This window comes from Benincasa hispida, chromosome 12 (genome assembly GCF_027475165.1).
Source record: "Benincasa hispida cultivar pf3 chromosome 12, pf3_genome.v1.1, whole genome shotgun sequence".
NCBI classification, from domain to species: Eukaryota; Viridiplantae; Streptophyta; class Magnoliopsida; order Cucurbitales; family Cucurbitaceae; genus Benincasa; species Benincasa hispida.
In genome coordinates this window covers 72,054,317-72,074,110 of record NC_143489.1, presented here as the reverse complement: position 1 = coordinate 72,074,110, position 19,794 = coordinate 72,054,317, and the positions used below count along the sequence as shown (strand labels likewise).

The 19,794-nt window shown below is 36.3% G+C and overlaps 1 protein-coding gene across 4 annotated transcripts; it reads left to right on the top strand.

Moving 5' to 3' along the window:
• The first annotated feature begins 542 nt into the window (after positions 1-542).
• CDS4 (cytidinediphosphate diacylglycerol synthase 4) lies at positions 543-10,692 on the top strand. Of its 4 annotated transcripts, XR_016525470.1 has the most exons (9): positions 608-761; positions 849-1,134; positions 1,731-2,038; positions 5,152-5,342; positions 5,534-5,658; positions 6,075-6,208; positions 7,619-7,734; positions 10,032-10,341; positions 10,476-10,692. XR_016525470.1 is itself a non-coding variant. In XM_039018884.2 (8 exons), exons 2-8 carry the CDS (start codon positions 865-867, stop codon positions 10,121-10,123), a joined length of 1,236 nt encoding a protein of 411 aa, XP_038874812.1. In that variant the 5' UTR covers positions 601-761; positions 849-864; the 3' UTR covers positions 10,124-10,692. The 4 variants fall into 4 exon arrangements, 2 of the variants coding, with proteins under 2 accessions (XP_038874811.1, XP_038874812.1); XR_005478961.2 differs by having other exon boundaries at positions 543-1,134; XM_039018884.2 differs by having other exon boundaries at positions 601-761; positions 10,032-10,692.
• Positions 10,693-19,794: the final 9,102 nt, after the last annotated feature.

The following is a 19,794-nucleotide window of genomic DNA, read 5'->3' as shown; positions in this document are numbered from 1 at the left end:
ACGAGAACGCTATCAATCAAACCCTAATTGATTTTAAAAAGGATGTGAAATGAATGTGTGATTTAGAAATGATTTAATCCTAATCTATTTTACCTAATAGAAAAAATGCTAAGATTCTTTTATAATCATATCTATTCCACCCAAAATAAATCTGAACACTTTTATTTTTTTTTTGTTAGACAATTTATTAGATGGTAGATTCGAATTTTGAATATATAATCTTTTGATTGAGAATACATGTTATCTGTCGGTGAGTTTTGACACCATTTTGAGATTCGAAAGAGATAGGTTTTACTCATTCTTTCCAATTAAATTTAAGTTTATGATTTAATTTATTGAAATTAAAATTTTAAAATCAAAACAACATCACTCACTCTGAGATTATTTATAATAAAAAATGGAAAAAAGAAAAAAGAAAAGAAAATGCCCGTTAAAAATAATAAGATCAAATTGTACAAACTACTCATATCTATAAACTTTTAATTATAAAAATAGAGTATCAAACTTATAGAAATGTTAAAATTGATTTTTCAAATTTAAAACAATGGTGGAAATTCAACCCTTGAATGATAAAAATTGAGTCATTAAATTGATAGGATCATTTGATAAGTTTGTGGATGTAATAGTAAGCAACGCCATGATTTTGGAGAAATTTGACAATTGTGATTTTCAATAGAGTTCTTCCCTTCTGGGTTTCAGGCTTTCTCATCCTTGCCAAATCTTCACCTTCCTCCTCTCCACGGATAACATCTTCTCTGACAGTACAGTATCAACATAGTAGACAGATTTGGATGCGTTTTTTTCTACCTCTGAAATCGGATTTCGAATTTGATGCCACCTATTTTCAGCTGTAGGAATTCTCTCATGACTACGAACATATCGTTTCCGGATTTCGATTGTTACAAGGTCGCTCCGGTGTCTTTCTCTTCTCCCTGCGCCTGCCCTTTGCTTCCTTCGTCCTGTAAACCATTGCCTCTCCCTCGATCCTCATTGAAATTCAATCGCTTGCATTTTGTCTTACATGGCCAAAAGGGCCTGCTCAGAATTAACAAGAGATGCGATTTGGCGAGACGCCACATTGTGGCTGTGGCACATGCGGAGCCCGACCGGATTGACGGGAAAGAGCCCGAAGAGGTACGTTGGATTCTTTGATTGTAAAATTGGTACTTTGCGTTCTATCTTGAGTTTGTTTTATTTGTTTGGTTTATTGTTTTTGTCTAAGGGGTGGAAGTAGAGGATTCAATTGGGTAAATTTTGATGATTTTGGTGCTAAATTGACTAGCATAGGGCAGCTCTTCCATGGGGTGGAGAAGCATATTTGGTAGGTAGGGGTGTTGGTTTATTAATTTGCTTGTTTCAGTGTGGGAGTTTGAGGCTTAATGGAAGTTGGAGTCCAGTATTGGTTTGGTTAGGAAAGTGCTAGACATTTCTGAAATGAATGGTTACAATTGGGGGTAAAACGTTGCATTATTGTTCGATTTGGAGAGATTCAAGGTTTATTTATAATTTATCTGTTGCTGCTCAGTTGGAATTGGATCTCTTTCTAAGCAGTAGATTACTACATTTGGGGAATAAAAAGGTTTATGAATTTTGGCCACTTTGTGAGCTAGAGTACTAAACACATACTTATAACTGCCTTCATGGCTCAAACAACGGTGTTGTACCTAGCCAAGTTTATGTTCTGAGCATCTCTTGTATCAAATTGATTACTGAAAGTGGCTATCTTGTAGGAGGTTGAGGGTGGTCAACAGTCATCATTTCAAGAGGATCCAATTCCAATCTCAGAACATCAACATAAAAAAAATCAATTGAAGAAGCGCATTGTTTTTGGGCTTGGCATTGGAATAACTGGTGGTATTATAGTATTGGCTGGAGGATGGGTATTCACCGTGGCTGTTGCTGCATGTATTTTTGTTGGTGCACGTGAGTATTTTGAATTGGTCAGGAGCCGTGGGATCACTGCAGGAATGGCACCCCCACCTCGATATGTTTCACGAATTTGCTCAGTTATTTGTGCTTTCATGCCCATTCTTAGCTTGTATGACTAGTCTCCGTCTCAATATTGTTACTTTCACAAATAGGGGAAATTCTTTTTATGGGAAAAGAATCATTAATTGCTTTTCGGTTTCATTCTGAATCTTTTACTATTTTTTGGTTGTTGTACTGGAGAAGATTTCAATAGTATTCACGTTCCCTTGCTCCTTATAGAATTTTCTTTTGGGTAATCCTCATTATTTGAGTTTAATATTGTAGAAGGACAGTGTAGATGATCTTATTAACCTACTACCTCACCACACTTGTGCTTAATTGAATTGCACATGTTGTTACTTTGTATTGGAGCTATCCTTATTTGATGAAAATTTAGATATTATGAAAGATTATTTCCTTGAACTTTGAAATACTAGCAGGTTAAGATGGCTTAGTTAAATGGATTACAATTTTTTTAGCCCTATGGCTATTAAATTTACATGCCTCTACTATTATTTAAAATTTCATCTTCTATTTGATGGTGATAGCTCCTCGCTCTGAGTATAATGATGTCAGGGCGTCTTCTTCTAAGTTGATCCTTCAACCAATTCATTTTATGAACCCCTGCTGCAGAGACTACCAAGGTGTTGAGTTTGTGGTGGAAGGTCTTTAACAGCTTGCCACTGGGGTCATATTGGGCAGCCAAGATCCTTTGCCCAATCCCTTAGAGACCTCTGTGAATGGCTGCCCTCCAGACAATGGACAGTCAAAGAGGGACCTTGCCATCTTGGACCTGCAAAATGTGCTTATTAAGTCTTGTGAGGAAAAACCCTAATGTTGGACAGAAAAAACGAATTGGCTTCGGAAAGAAGAATGGTACGGTCATACAGAGAGGAAACATGTAAAAGGGTTGAGAAATATGAAGTGCACAGATAATTATGATCGTAAGAAGGCTTCTTTAGAAGCTAGCGTTGTGGGAGTTACTCAATCAAAGTGCTGTCTTGGAATGTGAGGGGGTTAGAGGGCAGGATAAAAGAAGGTTGGTGAAGGAAACTCATACTCAGAGTGGCCAAATATATTTAATCTAATTGAAACTAAACGTTCCTCCTATTTTTGGGAGTTGGTTAAAAGTCTCTGGGGAAAGCGTAATGTGGAATGGACTGAGCTTGATCAATAGATGTTGTAAGGAGATTTTTATTCTCTAGGATGGTTAAGCATTCCAAGTCTCTTGATATTGTGAAAGGTGTTTCACTCTCATGGGGTTTGGAGATAGGTTAGGTTGGATCATTGGCGTTTATAGACCCTTCAGCTTGAAAGGTAAGGAAGAGTTCTGGGAGGAGTCAGGGAGTTTGTTTGGGTTATGTGGTTTTTGCTGGTGTTTGGCTGGGAATTTCATTGTGGTTAGATACCATTTGAGAAATCAACTAGAGGTAGGATGACCTATTCTATGAGGCTTTTTAGTAGGTTTGTTAGTGACTAGGGTGTCTTTGATCCTCCATTGACAAATAGAAAGTTTACGTGGTCTAATAAGAGCATGTGTATTCGAATATATAGATTTCTGGTTTTCAAAGGGTGGATGAACTCCTTCTCTAGAGTTTAGGTCCTAGAGTTGCCTCTGATCAATGTTCGACATGTGTATGTGGCCATCTCATCCATCTTTTAGGTCGCCCTTTACTTTGGTGAGCGGTGGAGGCCATAGGCAAATAGGAAGGTTTTTGTTTTTCCTGGGGAAGCTTCATCATTTAGAGGAGTCGTTAAAACTTCGAATTTATGAAGTTTTTGGTGACATGAAGGGTAAGAAACAGGATTTACTAAATCACATATTTTGGACCGACTAGGAGAGGTTTTCTCAACAAAATGAGGAAAGGAGAGGTGATTAAAAATAAGACAATCAGCTGGTGGCAAAACGCTATGTTTAAGTGGGCGAATGAGGGTGATAACAAGACTACTTATTTCATCGGGTTGCAAGCGGGAGGGCTCAAAATGCCAGGGAGACCCTTGTTTGCAAAGGTGGCAGAGCCTTGCAAGAGCATAAAGAGATTGAAGAGGAGGTTCTCTTTTTTCTTTACTCTTTTTGGCCGGGCTATTTCTCCAAAACCCTTCCTTGAGGGTCTTGACCGGTCTCACATTGACTATAGATAAAGTTATGTTGGACTCCTTATTTTCTCTAGAAGAGATCAGGAGATAGTCTTTAGTTTTGACTGAGAAACATCTCCAGGCTCAGATGGTTTCACATAGGCATTTTTTAGGACAGTTGGGCTCATAGAAAATACGATCTATGGTGGTGTCTCATGAGTTTTTATGATAGAGGAGTTGCAGAAAAAAAACTATTAATGAAACTTATGTTTTTCTGATCTCTAAGAAGGAAGGGCAGAAGTGGTTAAGGATTTTAGATCCATTAGTTTAATTACTAGTGTGTATAAAATTACGACCAAGGTCTTGGTGAACAGGCTTAGGAAAGCCCTTCCGAAGATAATTTATGATTTTTAAGGTGCCTTTACTGTCAGTAGGCAAGTATTGGACAATGCTCTTTTAGCCAATGAGACCATTGAAGATTGTTGAAGCTGTAACCGCAAGGGGTTTATTTATAAAATTGATTTTGAAAAAGGTTTATGATTATGTGGATTGGGATTTCTTGGACAAAGTCTTGACAAAAAATGGTTTTGGGTACAAATGGAGATCATAGATCAGGAGTTGCATTTCAATGGTCAGGTATTCTATTTTCATCAATGGAAAAACCTGAGACTGGATTGAAGCCACTTGGGGTCTAAGACAGAGCGACTCCTCGCCCTTTCATTTCCTCCTGGTGGTAGACATTCTAAGTAGGATTGTTTGTAGAGAGTGGAGAAGGGTGTTGTTGAGGGTTTTCAGGTGGGTAAGGATAATATACCTCTGTCTCATCTCTAGTTTGCTGATGACACATTTTCTTCGTAAAAGAGGAGTTTTCATTAATCTTAACCGGATTCTGTAGTTCTTTGAATCAATTGTCTAGTTATTGGTATTAAGTGCAACCATTCCAAGTGTGATTGTTTCAATGTCGGCTCTCTTTTTTTTTATGCCTTTGTAATACTAATATTACATTTCTTCGCAATGAAAGCTTGATTTCTTATAAAAAAAAGAAATAAATAATCTTCATCTGTAGAGTTGCTACAAACATTAAATTCATTTCTTATATTCATGCAGTTACTTTGGTCAGCTTGATGTTGCTATCACATTTTCTGCCTTCATTCTTGCAATTACATTGCTTCTACAAAGAGGCAGTCCCCGGTTTGCTCAACTGAGCAGTGCAATATTTGGGCTTTTTTACTGTGGTTATCTTCCTTGTTTCTGGGTCAAACTTCGTTGTGGTTTGGCCGTTCCAGCCTTAAACACTGGTCAGTCATTTTTGCTATTACTTTCTTGGCGTCAAACTGTAAACATATTGATTTACCTTCTGGACACCATCTTTGATATTTGATGTGAATCACCCATTAATGAAGCACTTTGATGGAGCTAGAAAGAAAATGCACTTATATTGATTTAAATGGTAAGACATACTTTCTTACTAGATCATGCGCGTTGGCAGAAATAGGAGCAGGATGGCCATTTCTTCTTGGAGGCCAAGCTCATTGGACTGTTGGCCTTGTTGCGACCTTGATTTCTATGAGCAGTATAATTGCAGCTGATACATTTGCTTTTCTTGGTGGCAAGGTAAGTCCCTCATCTATCTTCCATGATGTGTATGGTACTTCAACGTAATTAATAATTATCTTTATTTATTGGAAGTAGATAGTTGTTTCTTCAGGCTAGTAATTGAGCTAAGTTATTAGTGTGAGTTGCATAAGAGAAGGGATCAAAGACTGACCTTGAATTGACTAAAAAACGTTTTCAAGTATTTGGGTGCTTGTATCCTCCTGGGACTGGGAGTACTATCCATATAATTACCTATCTGGTTTCATGTTATTTAGTAGTGTTGCTGCCTTGAGTAATAATTTAGCATTTTTATTTGCATTATTAACTATTATGTAACTATATTACATGTGCTGAAAACTACCAATTTTGCAACAGAATGAAATCCCTTGTGTTCTTGAGTGGAGATCTTATGATTTCTCGGTGCTTTTCTGCAGGCATTTGGTAAGACCCCACTTACAAATATTAGTCCCAAAAAGACTTGGGAGGGAACTATTATGGGCTTGGGTGGTTGCATAGCTACGTCTGTTATTCTATCTAAAATTCTTTGCTGGCCATCTTCTATGGTTAGGTATGTAATTCTTCAATTGCAATTATCAAGTTTATGGCCATGATCTTTTATATTTGTTTTTTCTCTGGCCACACTAACATTTACATTTTGGCCCACAAACACTTTCATTGGTCGAGATTTTTTGTTTTTGTTTTTAGTATTTTTAGTATATGATCAGTTGAGTTAGGCGTTAGAGTTAGTTGTTGGAGATGATAGATGGAGTTGGTCTTTGAAGGTGATCGTCGAAGTTGGCCATTGAAGGTAGTTGCATAGAGGTGGTCATTGCTAGAATTGTTGTCGAAGGTGGTTGCTGAAGTTGATCGTTAGAGGTGGTATTTGCCAGAGTTGGCCGCCGAAGGTGGTTGTCGGAGCATGTCACCAAAGTGAGACGGTGGTGGTTGCCGGTGGTCGGTGGGTGGAGTCATTGGAAACATTAGAGAGAGGGAGAAATTGGTTGAGTTGGTAAGAATCAACTCAACTACTAAGTTGGTGGGCCAAACATTTGGTTGAAAATTTTTACCAACTCAAGTTGGTGAAACAAACACCTCCGTAGATTTAAAGTGAATTTATGAGGGGCTTCAACTTGTTATGATTAGTAAATTTGTAAATATGAATTGATAAATAAAATTTAGGGAAAATATCGATTTATACCCTAGACTTTTATGATTGTACCAATTAAAATCCTGAACTAATAATTGTATTAATTTAAATCCTAAATTTTCGTAATTGTATCAACCAAATTTCATTGGAAAAATAGTGTGCAACTTATAATCTGTATCAGTTAAACTTCTAAATTTTCATAGGTGAATCAATTTAGACTATCCATTATAATGATTTTTTTGATACAACTATAATTCTCGCAATGTTTTCCTTAACAAAACGTTATAGAGGTACATTTACAAAAATTCAGAGTTTCAATTGATACAATTATTAATTCAGGATGATACACTCCCAAAGTTTAGAGATGTATTGGCAATTTTCCTAAAATTTTAGCGAGGTTGAGTTATTAAATAAAACTTATGTGTCATCCATGAGATACTGAAAAGAAATTCAAATTCCCTTCAAAAACCTAATACAGATTTTTCATTTATGGAAAATCTGAATCAAACTGTCCAAAGGAAAGGCATTAATATTCTTGATTACCATGGTAGTCTGATTCCATATCTTTCTGTTGCCTCCAATTAGATTCTGAAAATTATCTTGTGCCTTTAGGCTTATGAAGGTTATTTTTTTGCAAGATTTTGTTCAGGGTTTGTAAATGCATTATATATACCAAGTGAACTTGAATTTTGATCCTATAGGGTTGGTGGTTTTGTCAGCTGAATGTAGTTTTCCACTCTAATTGCTCATTATGAAACTGTTATATTCAACTGATGATCTTCATAGTTCCATAAATTAACTGACATGCGTTTGGCATGTTTTATTGGACAGTGCAATAGCTTTTGGATTTCTCAACTTTTTGGGTTCTGTTTTTGGTGATCTTACTGAGTCAATGATAAAACGTGATGCTGGTGTCAAGGATTCTGGAACTTTAATCCCTGGACATGGTAAATTCCATTTTCTCATGGTCAACATCTGTTATGTATTAAAATTTTATTTTGTGGTACAAGTTTAATATATCAAGCCTGCATTGAGCGACTTTCATAGAGTTTTAAAGTAGTATTTTTAGCAAAGCTTTGACTGTCTCAACTTGGTTGGTTCATCATATGGTTTAGGTTTGTGGAAAGAAGTATAGGGACTGATACATTTTAATATCTCCCTTTAGGCTCGTGAATCCAAATGTTTGGGTCCAGTAATTTTTTATCACCAGAAGCTAGGGTTTCTCCTTTGGGGCTGGATCAATTAATGGTACCTTTTCTCTTTAACGCACAAAGAACGTGAGGGGACAATGGTTTTTTCCTTGCGAAGAGGTGACGCATTTTTATTCACAGAGATGTCTGAAAATGTTCCCACTGACCACCAATCGAAGTTTCATCAACCGCTTGCTTTTAATGCTTTTGATTCCAATCCTTGTCTACCTATAAAGAGGAGAGATGTTATAGATGATTTTTTTCTCTTCCAAAACCATTTAAATATTCTGGAATCTAGAGCATTAATTAGGTCTTCTTCAACGGCTTCGTTGCTTGAATTGAATAAAGGAGTTTGCCGAGAAAGCATTTCATCTTCCGAGACACTTTGGATATGAATTAAGTCCCGAGAATTTGGAAAGCTATTTAAAAAAAATCTTATTTAAATGTTTATGGAGAATCCAAGGAGAAATGTCTTCAAACCTAAGAAAAAAAATTTCCCCATTTCTCATTCGTAATCTTGATCGTTGATGGAATGAAAGTAAACAAGTTCTTTTTACTTCAATGGAAGCTGCAATGCAATCCAAAATATTTAGGGGTTTAGAGGAAATGGTAACAAAACCACCACAATATTCTCCAATTGCCTCAAGTAATTCCCTCCCAGAATTGTAAATGAAAGTTCTTGATAGCAATCCAACTCCCATATCCTCCAACAACTCTGGAATGCTATTTTCGTTAGACCATTTCTCAACTTTCAAATGGAAATTCCCGAAGATCTTCCCCTTTCCAAATGTACCCAGGAGCCCACACCACTTAAAATCCTCCCATCCTTTGTCCTAATCAATGTCTTGTCTGCCATAAAAAGATTGAGAAGAAAAGAGGCTGCAAAAATATCTAACCTTCATAATAATTAATACTCATCCACTTGCCATGAGCAAATAGTCTGGTCCAATGCTTCACTGTAATCTATCCACACTACTTGATTCTTCTCCACGACTCCACCCAATAAGATCGAAAATTTTCTAGGGAGGCAGGAACAGATTTCACTGCTGAAGTATAATTAGACTTCACGTTCCCTTTCACCACATCCATGAAACTCCTGTGAATGCTAACTTTCACCAGAGAGGGGAGCTTAGGCTGGGCCTTGGGACTAATGGAATCCTCATGTTTTCTGAGGTAGTCTTTTAACATATCCCAAATGTAAGCCATCCTCTTTTAGAGCTTTCCACAGGTAATCTGTCTCTCTCATATAAATAAATGTGAACACACTAGGTAGCGTAATAAATCCACTAAACTTTCAAACCATCGCAAATGAGAAAGTGAGAGTGATTGTCATCTTATTTTTCATGTTTTCTACAAAGAACCTCTCGTTTTAAACCAAATGTAGAAGAAAGTGTTGTTGATAAAGCTCAGTAAATCCACGAATACAAAAGAAATAAAATCCAGAATGACAGCTTAAGAAAATGAAACCAGAAGAAGATACTGAACTTAAATGCAGTATCTCAAGGCATGCAGTAGAAGGCTAGAAGTTGAAGAAAGAGGGGGGGTGGGGAACAGCTGTTGGGTGGTCAGGACACTCTGTTTATAGAGATAAAGAAGGGCGCGAACTTTTTGTATGCCGTATGCCGACCTTTTTTGAAACATTTCCGGTTGTTTTGGTACTTCAATTCATTTGAGTGAAAGTTGATTTTTCATCTGATAAAGAAGGTTTTTTTTTCTACATGCTGCAAAGTTGCCTTGTTTCAGCATCTATTAGCATGTAGAATTTAATTCACATGGATAGTATTTTTGTCCATATTTTCTCTTAGTCACAATTGATCTCTGGTCTGTTACTACATGTATTTTAATTTCTTTCTGATATATACATGTGACTTAATTTCATATCTTAACTAGAAGAAAGCCCATGCGTTCACCATTTAATCCTAGAAGGGTGAGAAGGCCTAGGAGCACTTGAATTCAGTCTTCCCGAGAGACGTTTTTAGATAAGCAATAATGCATGTAAATGTTTTCCGGAAAGATTTTGACTAATACATGGACCTCAATTGAGAATTATGCAGGTGGATTACTTGACAGAGTGGACAGCTACATTTTTTCCGGGGCACTAGCACATTCCTACATCAAAGCATTCATGCCACTTTATGGCGTTTGAGATAATGATGATCCATGAATTGGAGGTCAGGAAAGTCCCAACTCTCCAGGCTTTTCCCCCTTGAAGGGAAATAAAGAAGGCAAGGCCAGTCTGCCTTCTAAGGCTGGAGAAGGACGAGCATCAGCTAATTTATTGCACTGTACCCAGAAAAAGAACTTCAACTTACTTAGTTCCACCAGGTCTTCAAAACTTCCAAGTGAAAGCATATTTTTTACCAGGTAATTGTAAATATGGAATATTAAATAAAATATGCCACTATTTTTATGGTACACATTCATCTTTTCAAGATAGTTCTGATTTTCGTGGAGACCTAGGTTTATTTTTCTTTTATTCTAGTCCTGTTTGTGGGCAGCAATTTGCAGGACTTGTAGCTCTGTAAGCCATGTTGATGTTGGAAGATAGGGGTTTAATCTTGTAATGCTCCTTACGTATACTGTCAGAGGCTTAGAGTTTGTTACTTCTATTTATTCAATTAGTTAGTTATCTTTAATTGTTGGAGAGTTTACAGATTGTATCAGTGGGGCATTGCCAATTATTATTTTTATTAAGATCAAGTTGTTACCAGTTCATTTTTTGCAAACTAAATTATTTTGGTACTTCCATTTCACTTTGACTTGGGTCATGAAGCTTTCCCTTGTTCTTAATAGATCCTAAGGTTTCCCTAGCAGTTTGATAAAGGAATTTTCACCTTTCTCATTTGTCATTAGAGTTAACCAACTAGGACATCACCACATTATTCCCAGCTTTCCGAATTTGGTTGCTTCTATCATTAACATCAGGCTGTTTAACTTTTGTAGAAAGAAAAATCATCCTACAAATATTTGATTACGACCACTGCCATTTTTATTTTATTCTTTTTTTTTTCTAAAAAAATTTGTGGCTGGGAAATGGAAGGATGGCTCCAAAGTGCTTCCGTCAAAGGTGTGGGATCATCATCTTTTTCGCTTTTTCTCAGTCATCAGGATGACATCTCTTGGAACTCTGGTGGGCTTTCACTTTTCTTTCTTATTTTTTTCATTCCTTTTTTTCCCTCCATTTTTCTCATCTAGTGAGGGACATAACACATGGATTTCTTGAGGATCTTCAAGGAGTCTCTAGTGTGCGTAACTTTGAGGGAGTTTGTGTTAGATCTCCAATTCTGTTACAGTATCATAGGAGGCGTAAAAAGGGGATGACTTATGTAGTGGGTAGTGTGGCTTCTTCATCCAATAGTAATCAAATGGGCCCCACGGTTAGAAGAAAGGAGAGTATTTGTGGGGGAGGGGAAGTCAATCAAGTTTTAGTTTTCATTTTTGAATTTGCAGTTGTCTTCTCCTCGACAGGGAAAGGATTGGATCTTAGTATTCGAGTGAGGTTGGGAGTTGTAATTTTCCCTTGGGCTTTTGTTTCCATTGGAACAAGACTTCTCGATATCGATTCTTATCAAATTGGTATCAGAGCGATAACCTAGGGAGAGATTTGGAAAAATGGCACGAAAAAGGATGGAGGAACGTCTGGAAGCAACAAATCAAGAGCTTTTCGGACTTTGCGTGGATGTTCAAAAGTTACGAGCAATTCAACAATCAATTTCGTCATTGCCCAAAAGTGTGGAGCGATTGAGCATACAAGTCGAAAAGCAACAGCAATTGATGGATTATACTTGGAAGTTGATAATTACTCTGTTAGCGGAAGGAAAGAAACAAGTATCGAGATTGATAGTGACTGAAGAGTCGAGCAAAGGAGGAAAAGATAGTGAGCACACGGGAGAAGGCTATGATTGTTGAAATACTAAAGATGAAAAACAACGATTGTAATCAGAATCATATTAAGTTCAAGAAGGTTGAAATGCCAGTCTTTAATGGAATTGATCTAGATTTGTGGTTGTTCAAAGCCAATCAATATTTCAACATACATAAGTTGAGCGAGTCTGAAAAGATGATTGTGTCATTATCTGCTTTGAAGGAGCAGCTTTGGATTGGTTATGATCTAAGGAAGAACGAGAACTGTTCAAAGATTGGAAGGAACTGAAGACAAGATTGTTGGAATGATTTCGATTGTCAAGGAAAGGATCAGTGTGTTGTCATTTCTTATTGATTGAGTAGGAGACTATAGTAGAGTATCAAAATCTCTTCGATAAAGTGGTAGTGCCATTGCCACAACTCTCCGATCAGGTCTTGGAAGATATGTTCATGAACGGGCTCGTGTCGTGGATCAAGGCTGAAGTGGACTGTTGGGAGCTCATTGGGCTTGCGAGTATGATGAAGATAGTCCAACTTGTTGAAAACAGAGAACTAACAAGTGCAAAGTAGGCCTAGGAGGTCAAACAGTCAGGCCCAAACTCAAACCACTATTGTTAAAAATATCGTCTCGATTGTAGCAAAAAAAAGTGTGAAACTGAATGAGGTGGTGTCGATGGAATCGATTACGCTGGGAAACAAACGAGAGAGGTCGATAAAACAATTGTGTAATGTTGAGTTCCAAGCAACGGAGGAGAAGGACGAAGCATGCAAGGTGCATTACCATAGGGAGCTTAGAATATTATTGATGCAGGAGAACAATGAAGAATGGGAGGTATTCAAAGACGAAAAGTGAGTTTAAGCAAGTTAGGTGGAACTGGTGGCTGTAGCGGAGTTGTCTTTAAATTCAGTAGTAGGGTTGACGAATCCAGGGATGAAGTTGAGAGGTTCGATCAAACAGCAGGGTGTTAAAACTCAAATTACTATTGTTAAAAATATCGTCTCGATTGTAGCAAAGGAAGGTATGAAACTGAATGAGGTGGTGTCAATGAAATCGATTATGCTGGGAAACAAATGAGAGAGGTCGACAAAATGATTGTCTAATGTTGAGTTCCAAGCAAGGAAGGAGAAGGGCAAAGCATGCAAGGTGCATGACCATAGGGAGCTTAGAATATTATTGGTGCAAGAGAACAATGAAAAATGGGAGGTATTCAAAGATGAAAATGAGATGATGGAACCGGTAGAGCTTAAGCAAGTTAGGTGGAACTGGTGGCTGTGGCAGAGTTGTCTTTAAATTTAGTAGTAGGGTTGACGAATCCAGGGATGATGAAGTTGAGAGGTTCAATCAAACAGCAGGGTGTGATTGGGCTGGTAGACTGCTACAGCACATAATTTCATATCACAGAGGGTAGTAGATGAACTACGATTGAGTGTGGTAAAAACGAGAAATTGAGTTATAATGGGAACTGGAATGACTGTAAAAGGAAAAGTAGTTTGTGATGAGATTGAGTTGAAATTAGGAGAGTTGGCAATTGTGGGAATTTTTTTGGCCTTGGAGTTGGGAGGAGGTGATGTTTTACCGGATTTGATATGTGCCTATGTCTTTGTGTTTGTCAACAGGGACATCGGTTGAATTAAAGAACAACCTCCTTAATGTCCATCGCTATTTCTTTAGAACCTTCATCCTTGAGCATGTGATTTGGTTTGGTTTACAAGGATGTTGTCGCCCCAGTAGTTAATACTAGTGTTAGAATGGGTAGAAATGAGAACTCTCCCTCGAGTATTGTGTTTAGTTGTTACTGGTAGAGTACTCTTTACTTTGTTTTGTTGTTTGAGTTATTTAATTGGCTTCTAGTGTTTTTGAGGTCAGGCTTTTGTGACTTGAGTTGTAATTAGTAGATCACACAAGGAGACCTTTACCTCCTTGAATTGGCTGTTTCTGCCTCCGAAGCTCTGAAAAAGGCCATGGTCAAGCTTTCTATGTTGGTTTTGCCCGATTTTTTCATCCCTTTTATTGTGGAGACTGAGGCATCTGGAACTAGACCGGAGGATGTTCTTTCTCCTAACCAGAGGCCCATCGCTTATTTTAGCCATACTTCGTTTGCCAGGGCCCAAACTAAGTTAGCATAAGCGTGAACTCATGGCTCTCGTGATGGCTGTTTAAAGATGAAGGTCCTATTTGTTAGGGCGGCAATTTCTAGTACGGACAGACCAATCGTCTTAAGGGTTTTTGGTTGAATAGAAGTCCAATCCTCCAAAGTATCAAAATTAGGTAACTAAGGCCTCGTTTCGTAACCATTTGGTTTTTAGCTTAGTTTTTTAAAATTAAGCCTGCAAACACCTCTATCACCTTTAAATTTCTTACTTTATTATATACTTTTTACCCATATTTTTAGAAATCAAGCCAAATTTTGAAAACTAAAAAATAGTATTTAAAAACTTGTCTTTCTTTTTGGACTTTGACTAAGAATTCAACTCTTGTACTCGGAAAAGATGCAAACTTAAGAAAATAGGTTTAATTTTTTAAAACAAAAAATAGAAAACGAAATAGTTACCAAATAGAATCTAAAATATTGGGATATGACTTTGAAATCCAACAGCGCCCTAGGTTTGGACAATAAAGCTGTTGCCATCTTGAAGTGGACATTGTCAAAGACAAGTAAGGCAGGATAAATTTATTTAGAAAGTGTGTTTTGACTTGCAGATGGATCTCAACAGCCATCCAAAGTTCTCTCTTAACCAAGACACCTTGATGTACATCCACAGACCGATGGTTAGATGGAAATCATGAACAAAGTTTGAAAAATTATCCGAGATGTTTTTGTGGGGAGCGTCCGAAGCAATGGTTGAATTTGCTTCATTAGGCTGAGTATTGGCACAACACCACCTATCATGCTGCCATGAAAACTTCACCATTTCAAATCGTCTACCGTCGACCCCCACCCCACTTATGTTTTAGGATAGCTAGAAGATTACTAATGCCAATCTTGACTAGCAGTTAGTCGAAAGGGATGAAAAGAGAGACTAATGCTCAAAGGAAACAAACTCCAAAAAGAGTTCAAAGGAACAAACTACACAGAAAACAAAGATTCCAACAACATAACAAATGAATCTGAAAATGTTGAATGGCCTCGCTTTCTACTCTTTTGAAGCCTTCTTCCCCCACTGCTCAAGAAGACAAATGGTGCTATCTTACAGAAAAAAGATGGGCTTTTCTCTATCAAATCTCACTCAAACGAGCTTACCTCACCAACAAAGTTGGTCTTTATCACTGCATATTGAGGAGACTATATTGAAAAAAGATAAACTTTATGTGGGAGCTTAGATAATCAAGCATCAATACACAAAAGATTATTTACGGAAGATGTTCCCCAGGTTGTATATTCCTTTGATTTGCTACCCTTTCGTTGTGCTTGAAGGAACTGGATAGAAAGATTCACGTATTTACTCGCTGCTCTGCAAAGTGTTGGAATTTCATCCTATCATCTTTTATATCGAATATGGCTCGACAAGGTGACATTTACTCACTTATACCCCTCGTTCTTATGGTCAACCCTTTAAAGAGGAGAAAATGACATCTGGTTGAATTTCATTCCAGCTTTCTTTCGGATCTTAAGTTGGAGCAAAATGAACACGTTTTAAGAAAAAGCAAATTATTTCAAAGTCTATCAAATTAACTCTCATTGCAAACGTCTTTTCTAGTGATGGTAGGATACTTGTTTACATTCACCATATTAATGAAACTACATTTTTTTTTAAAAAAAAAAGAATAAATAAATTAGTCTGCTCCATCTCTTTTCCATATACTCATTTTAGGTCATGCTTTTCTTCATTTTCATCCTCGCATCATGTTTCTGTTACTATTTTTTTCATCATATGCTACACATTTGTATGATTCAATAACAACGAAATAAGCACTTTAAAATGTTTGTCAACCATCTGCATCTCCCCCACCTAAAGATATACTTCTTTTAAATGTTTTATTTGTTATATTTGCTTCCTTTTGTTTTTCTTGGTGCTTGGTCCTCTGACATCTACATTTATTATTGTTTGTTCTTTTGATTCTTTCCTCGTTTTTTCCCATATCTCTACTTTTTTTGTTTTTCCCCTCCATTTTTATCCTGCAATATTTCTTACAAGCTATCATTTGAAGTTAGTGTATGGATCGGATCTCACAGTAGAAACGTTTTTTACGAAGAACGTCGTCCATTTCGCGATTTGACTTCGTTACATTAAATAGAATAAATAAATACGTAAATTAGCTGCTTTTAGGGAAAGGATTAGAACGATTTTTACCTTTGTAGATTCTCTAATGTCACGAACAAGTCTCTCCAAGGTTTCAACGAACGGATCTCCAAATGGTCTTGATCACGAACAACTCCTTCAACGATCTCGAACACTACCACGACAGAAACATCGTTATTCTCTTAGGCTTCCAATAGAGGATATGTGGTATCTAACCATTGGATGAGGGGGAGGAGAATAATGTTTTCTGGAGAGTAGAGAGACTCAGAAAATTTTGCACAATTACACTAGGAAGTTGTGTATGGGAGTTTCTCTGCAATGAGACTGTATTGTGTGTTTTGCAAAGGGTTAAATGGAGGTCTTTATATAGAGAATGGTGGCCTTTCCCTAATATATTTTTCTTTTCCTAATATATATTTTTCTTTTCTTTAATTAATTAAATAAAACTTATTTAATTAATTAGTCTAATTAAATAACACTTATTTAATTTGCACAATTACTTATTTAATTTTAATTTTCTCAATAATTAAATAAGAAATTATACATTAAAAATTTAATGTATATATTTAATTATCATATACATCTCATGTATATGTGTAATACGTCTCTATTAATTAATTCTTTATGAATCAAATTCACTTGAATTAATTAATTTGAATCTTATTCAAATATTACTTTCCAATTTAATTATAGTTCATATTCATAATTAATTATATATTAATCACATTAATATATAGTTTCTTCAAATTAATTCAAATTATCCTTTTTAAGTATCCTTTAGTAAGCTAACGAGTGGACCTATAGATCAGAAGCTCTAACGATATGAGATTAATTGGCTAAACTCATTAACCAAATTAATCGATATTTGTTAACTGTGGGTATACTCAACTAAAGGCTCACAACTACACTTTTCTCAGTATAGATATATTTATGTGTTTATGGATATAGACCAATGTCGGCAAGTTGGGTCGGCGATCTGACCACCCTCTCCCATACAAGCCAAAGGATAATCCATTGTGAATAAGAGTTCATAATGTACTCAGGATTAAAACTAAGTTGCCTAGGCGATCCAATTGAAATAGGAATTTAACTAATTAACCATGTTACATCTAGTGGTTACTATTTCGCAGTCTAGTTTTATGCAAACTCATTGCATAAGATATCTCACTCGTGTGTCATCTACACGAACGTGTTGGATCATTGCGTTTGTATCAAATACAAAGTGGACCGTATACATAGTGTTACCAGGATAAGGTTCCCAGCCTTATCTCTATACTATAAACCCTTTCAGTTGCATCTTGAAAATTGATCTATGTATGTCTCCACATACAATTAAAGACTCATGAGACAATCTTGGATGGTAGTTTATAGGATTAATGGTTATTAAGACAATAGACAAATAACACAAACAATAACCTTTATTGAATTAACATTGATAACTCTTTATTGATGACAACTAATTAATAATGTTTATTATCTATGAGTTTTAGGGCATAAAACCCAACAAACTCCCATTTGATCAACCTTTGGCTCCTGATCTTGAACTATGAACCCCTCGGGTTGAGACATAAAGATATTTTCCTCAACATTGCTATTCAGAAAAGCAGTCTTGACATCCATCATATCTCATATTCATAATACGTGACTATGGACAAGAGAATTCTTATAGACTTAAGCATAACAATAGGAGAAAAAGTTTCCTCATAGTCAACCTCTTCCTTTTGGGTATAACTCTTTGCTATACAAGTCTAGCTTTGAAAGTCTTTACCTTTCTAGCTACATCTCTCTTCACCCTATGGATTTGACCCTTTCACGTAAATCTACAAGCTCCCATACTGAATTAGAGTACATGGACTCAATTTCAAGATTCATGGCTCTGACCCGTTGGTCATTGTCTACGTCATTCATCGTCTGTTTATAGGACAATAGATCCTCAACACCATCATTTGGTATGACAACCTGAGTTTCAGTTAAATCAAAGTAACGGTCAAGTTGTATCACAACCCTCCCACTGCGTCGAGGCACTCTCAACGATTGAGAAGGATGAGACTGGTTTGAAATGTCGACTTCTTCATTAACTCTTGATGAATGACCAACTTTATCAACAACCTTGTTGATTCGTCAGTAGCTTCACTTAATACTACTTCCAGTGTGGTTTTTTATCTCTCATGTGATCTTCCTCTAAAGTTATAGTATTTGTCGATGCAAATAATTTATTTTCTTGAGGATCAAAGAACAGACCATCTTTCGTCTCCATAGGGTAGCTAACAAATTGGCACAATCTTGAACGAGGTTCCAACTTCTTAGGAATTGTCACTAACACATGTGTAGGACAACTCTAGATTCTAAAGTAATGTAAACTCGGTTTACATTTCCTTCATTACTCAAAAGGTGCTTCAAAAACACTCTTCAAGGGAACATTGTTCAAGATGTGAAATGCATACCTCAAAACGAGTAAGGCAATTGATCATAACTCATCATAGAACAAATCATATCTAATAAGGTTATATTTCTCCTTTCTGATACACCGTTCTGCTGAGGTGTATCAGGTGTTGAGCGTTGAGATTGCATTTCATGTTCTATTAAATAGTCTTAGAATTCTAAATACATGTACTCTCTACCTCGATCAGATTGAAATATTTTAATTCATTAACCAAATAGGTTTTCAACTTTAGTTTATACTCTAAATTTTTCAAAGAGTATAAACTAAAGTTGTTCAAGATGTGAAATACATACCCCAAAACGAGTAAGGCAATTGAGCATAACTTATCATAGAATGAATCATATCTAATAAGGTTATATTTCTCCTTTCTGATACACCATTCTACTGAGGTGTACCAGGTGCTGAGAGTTGAGATTACATTTCATATTCTATCAAATAGTCCTGGAATTTTAAATCCATGTACTCTCCACCTCGATCATATCAAAGTATTTTAATTAATTTACCAAATAGGTTTTCAACTTTAGTTTATACTCTTTGAACTTTTCGAAGGCTTCAGACTTATGTTTCATTATATATAAGTAACCATACCTTGAATAATTATCTATAAAAAGAGATGAAGTATTTATACCTTTCTCTAGCCTTCACATTTATCAGACCACAAATATCCAAATGTATGAGCTCTGAAGGCTTTTTGGCTCTATAACCTTTTCCACTAAAAGGTCTTTTGGTCATTTTTCCCTCGAGACAAGATTCACATGGAGGTAGTGAATCATCTTCTAACTTACTTAGAGTTCATTCTTTACCAATCTTCTGATTCTATCGAGATTTATGTGGCCTAATCTCAAATGCCAAAGATATTATCATTGTTACATAGAGAAATTTTTCGTCTTTTAGTTTGAGTATTAGCAGTTTTAAACATCTCTTGATTTAAAAATGTTTTTGATTCAATTGGTCTTAACAAATATAAGTTGTCTTCTAGTTTAGCTGAACTAATAGTCACCATTTTCCAAAATGAACGCTTTATTTGAATTAAACAGGAAATAGAAACAAGGTTCATCTTCATCTTGAGAACAATATATAAATTTTCTAAAAACAAAAATCTATTTACAAAAGACAACTTAACAGCTCTCACTGCACGAGCTGAAATGACGTCTCTTGTTCCAATCTTGAGCATCATTTCATCTTATTCTAGTTGCTAGAAGGAACCGATTTCTTGTAAATAAGAACAAACATGATTAGTAGCTTCTAAATCAAGTATCCAGGCATTA

Bases quoted from the DNA above. Each gene is read 5' to 3' on its own strand.
- CDS4 (XM_039018883.2), top strand. From the start codon at position 832: ATGCCACCTATTTTCAGCTGTAGGAATTCTCTCATGACTACGAACATA. The intron at 2,039-5,151 runs GTATGACTAGTC...ATATTCATGCAG, and splicing joins TTCATGCCCATTCTTAGCTT to TTACTTTGGTCAGCTTGATG. The intron at 5,343-5,533 runs GTCAGTCATTTT...GCGCGTTGGCAG, and splicing joins CGTTCCAGCCTTAAACACTG to AAATAGGAGCAGGATGGCCA.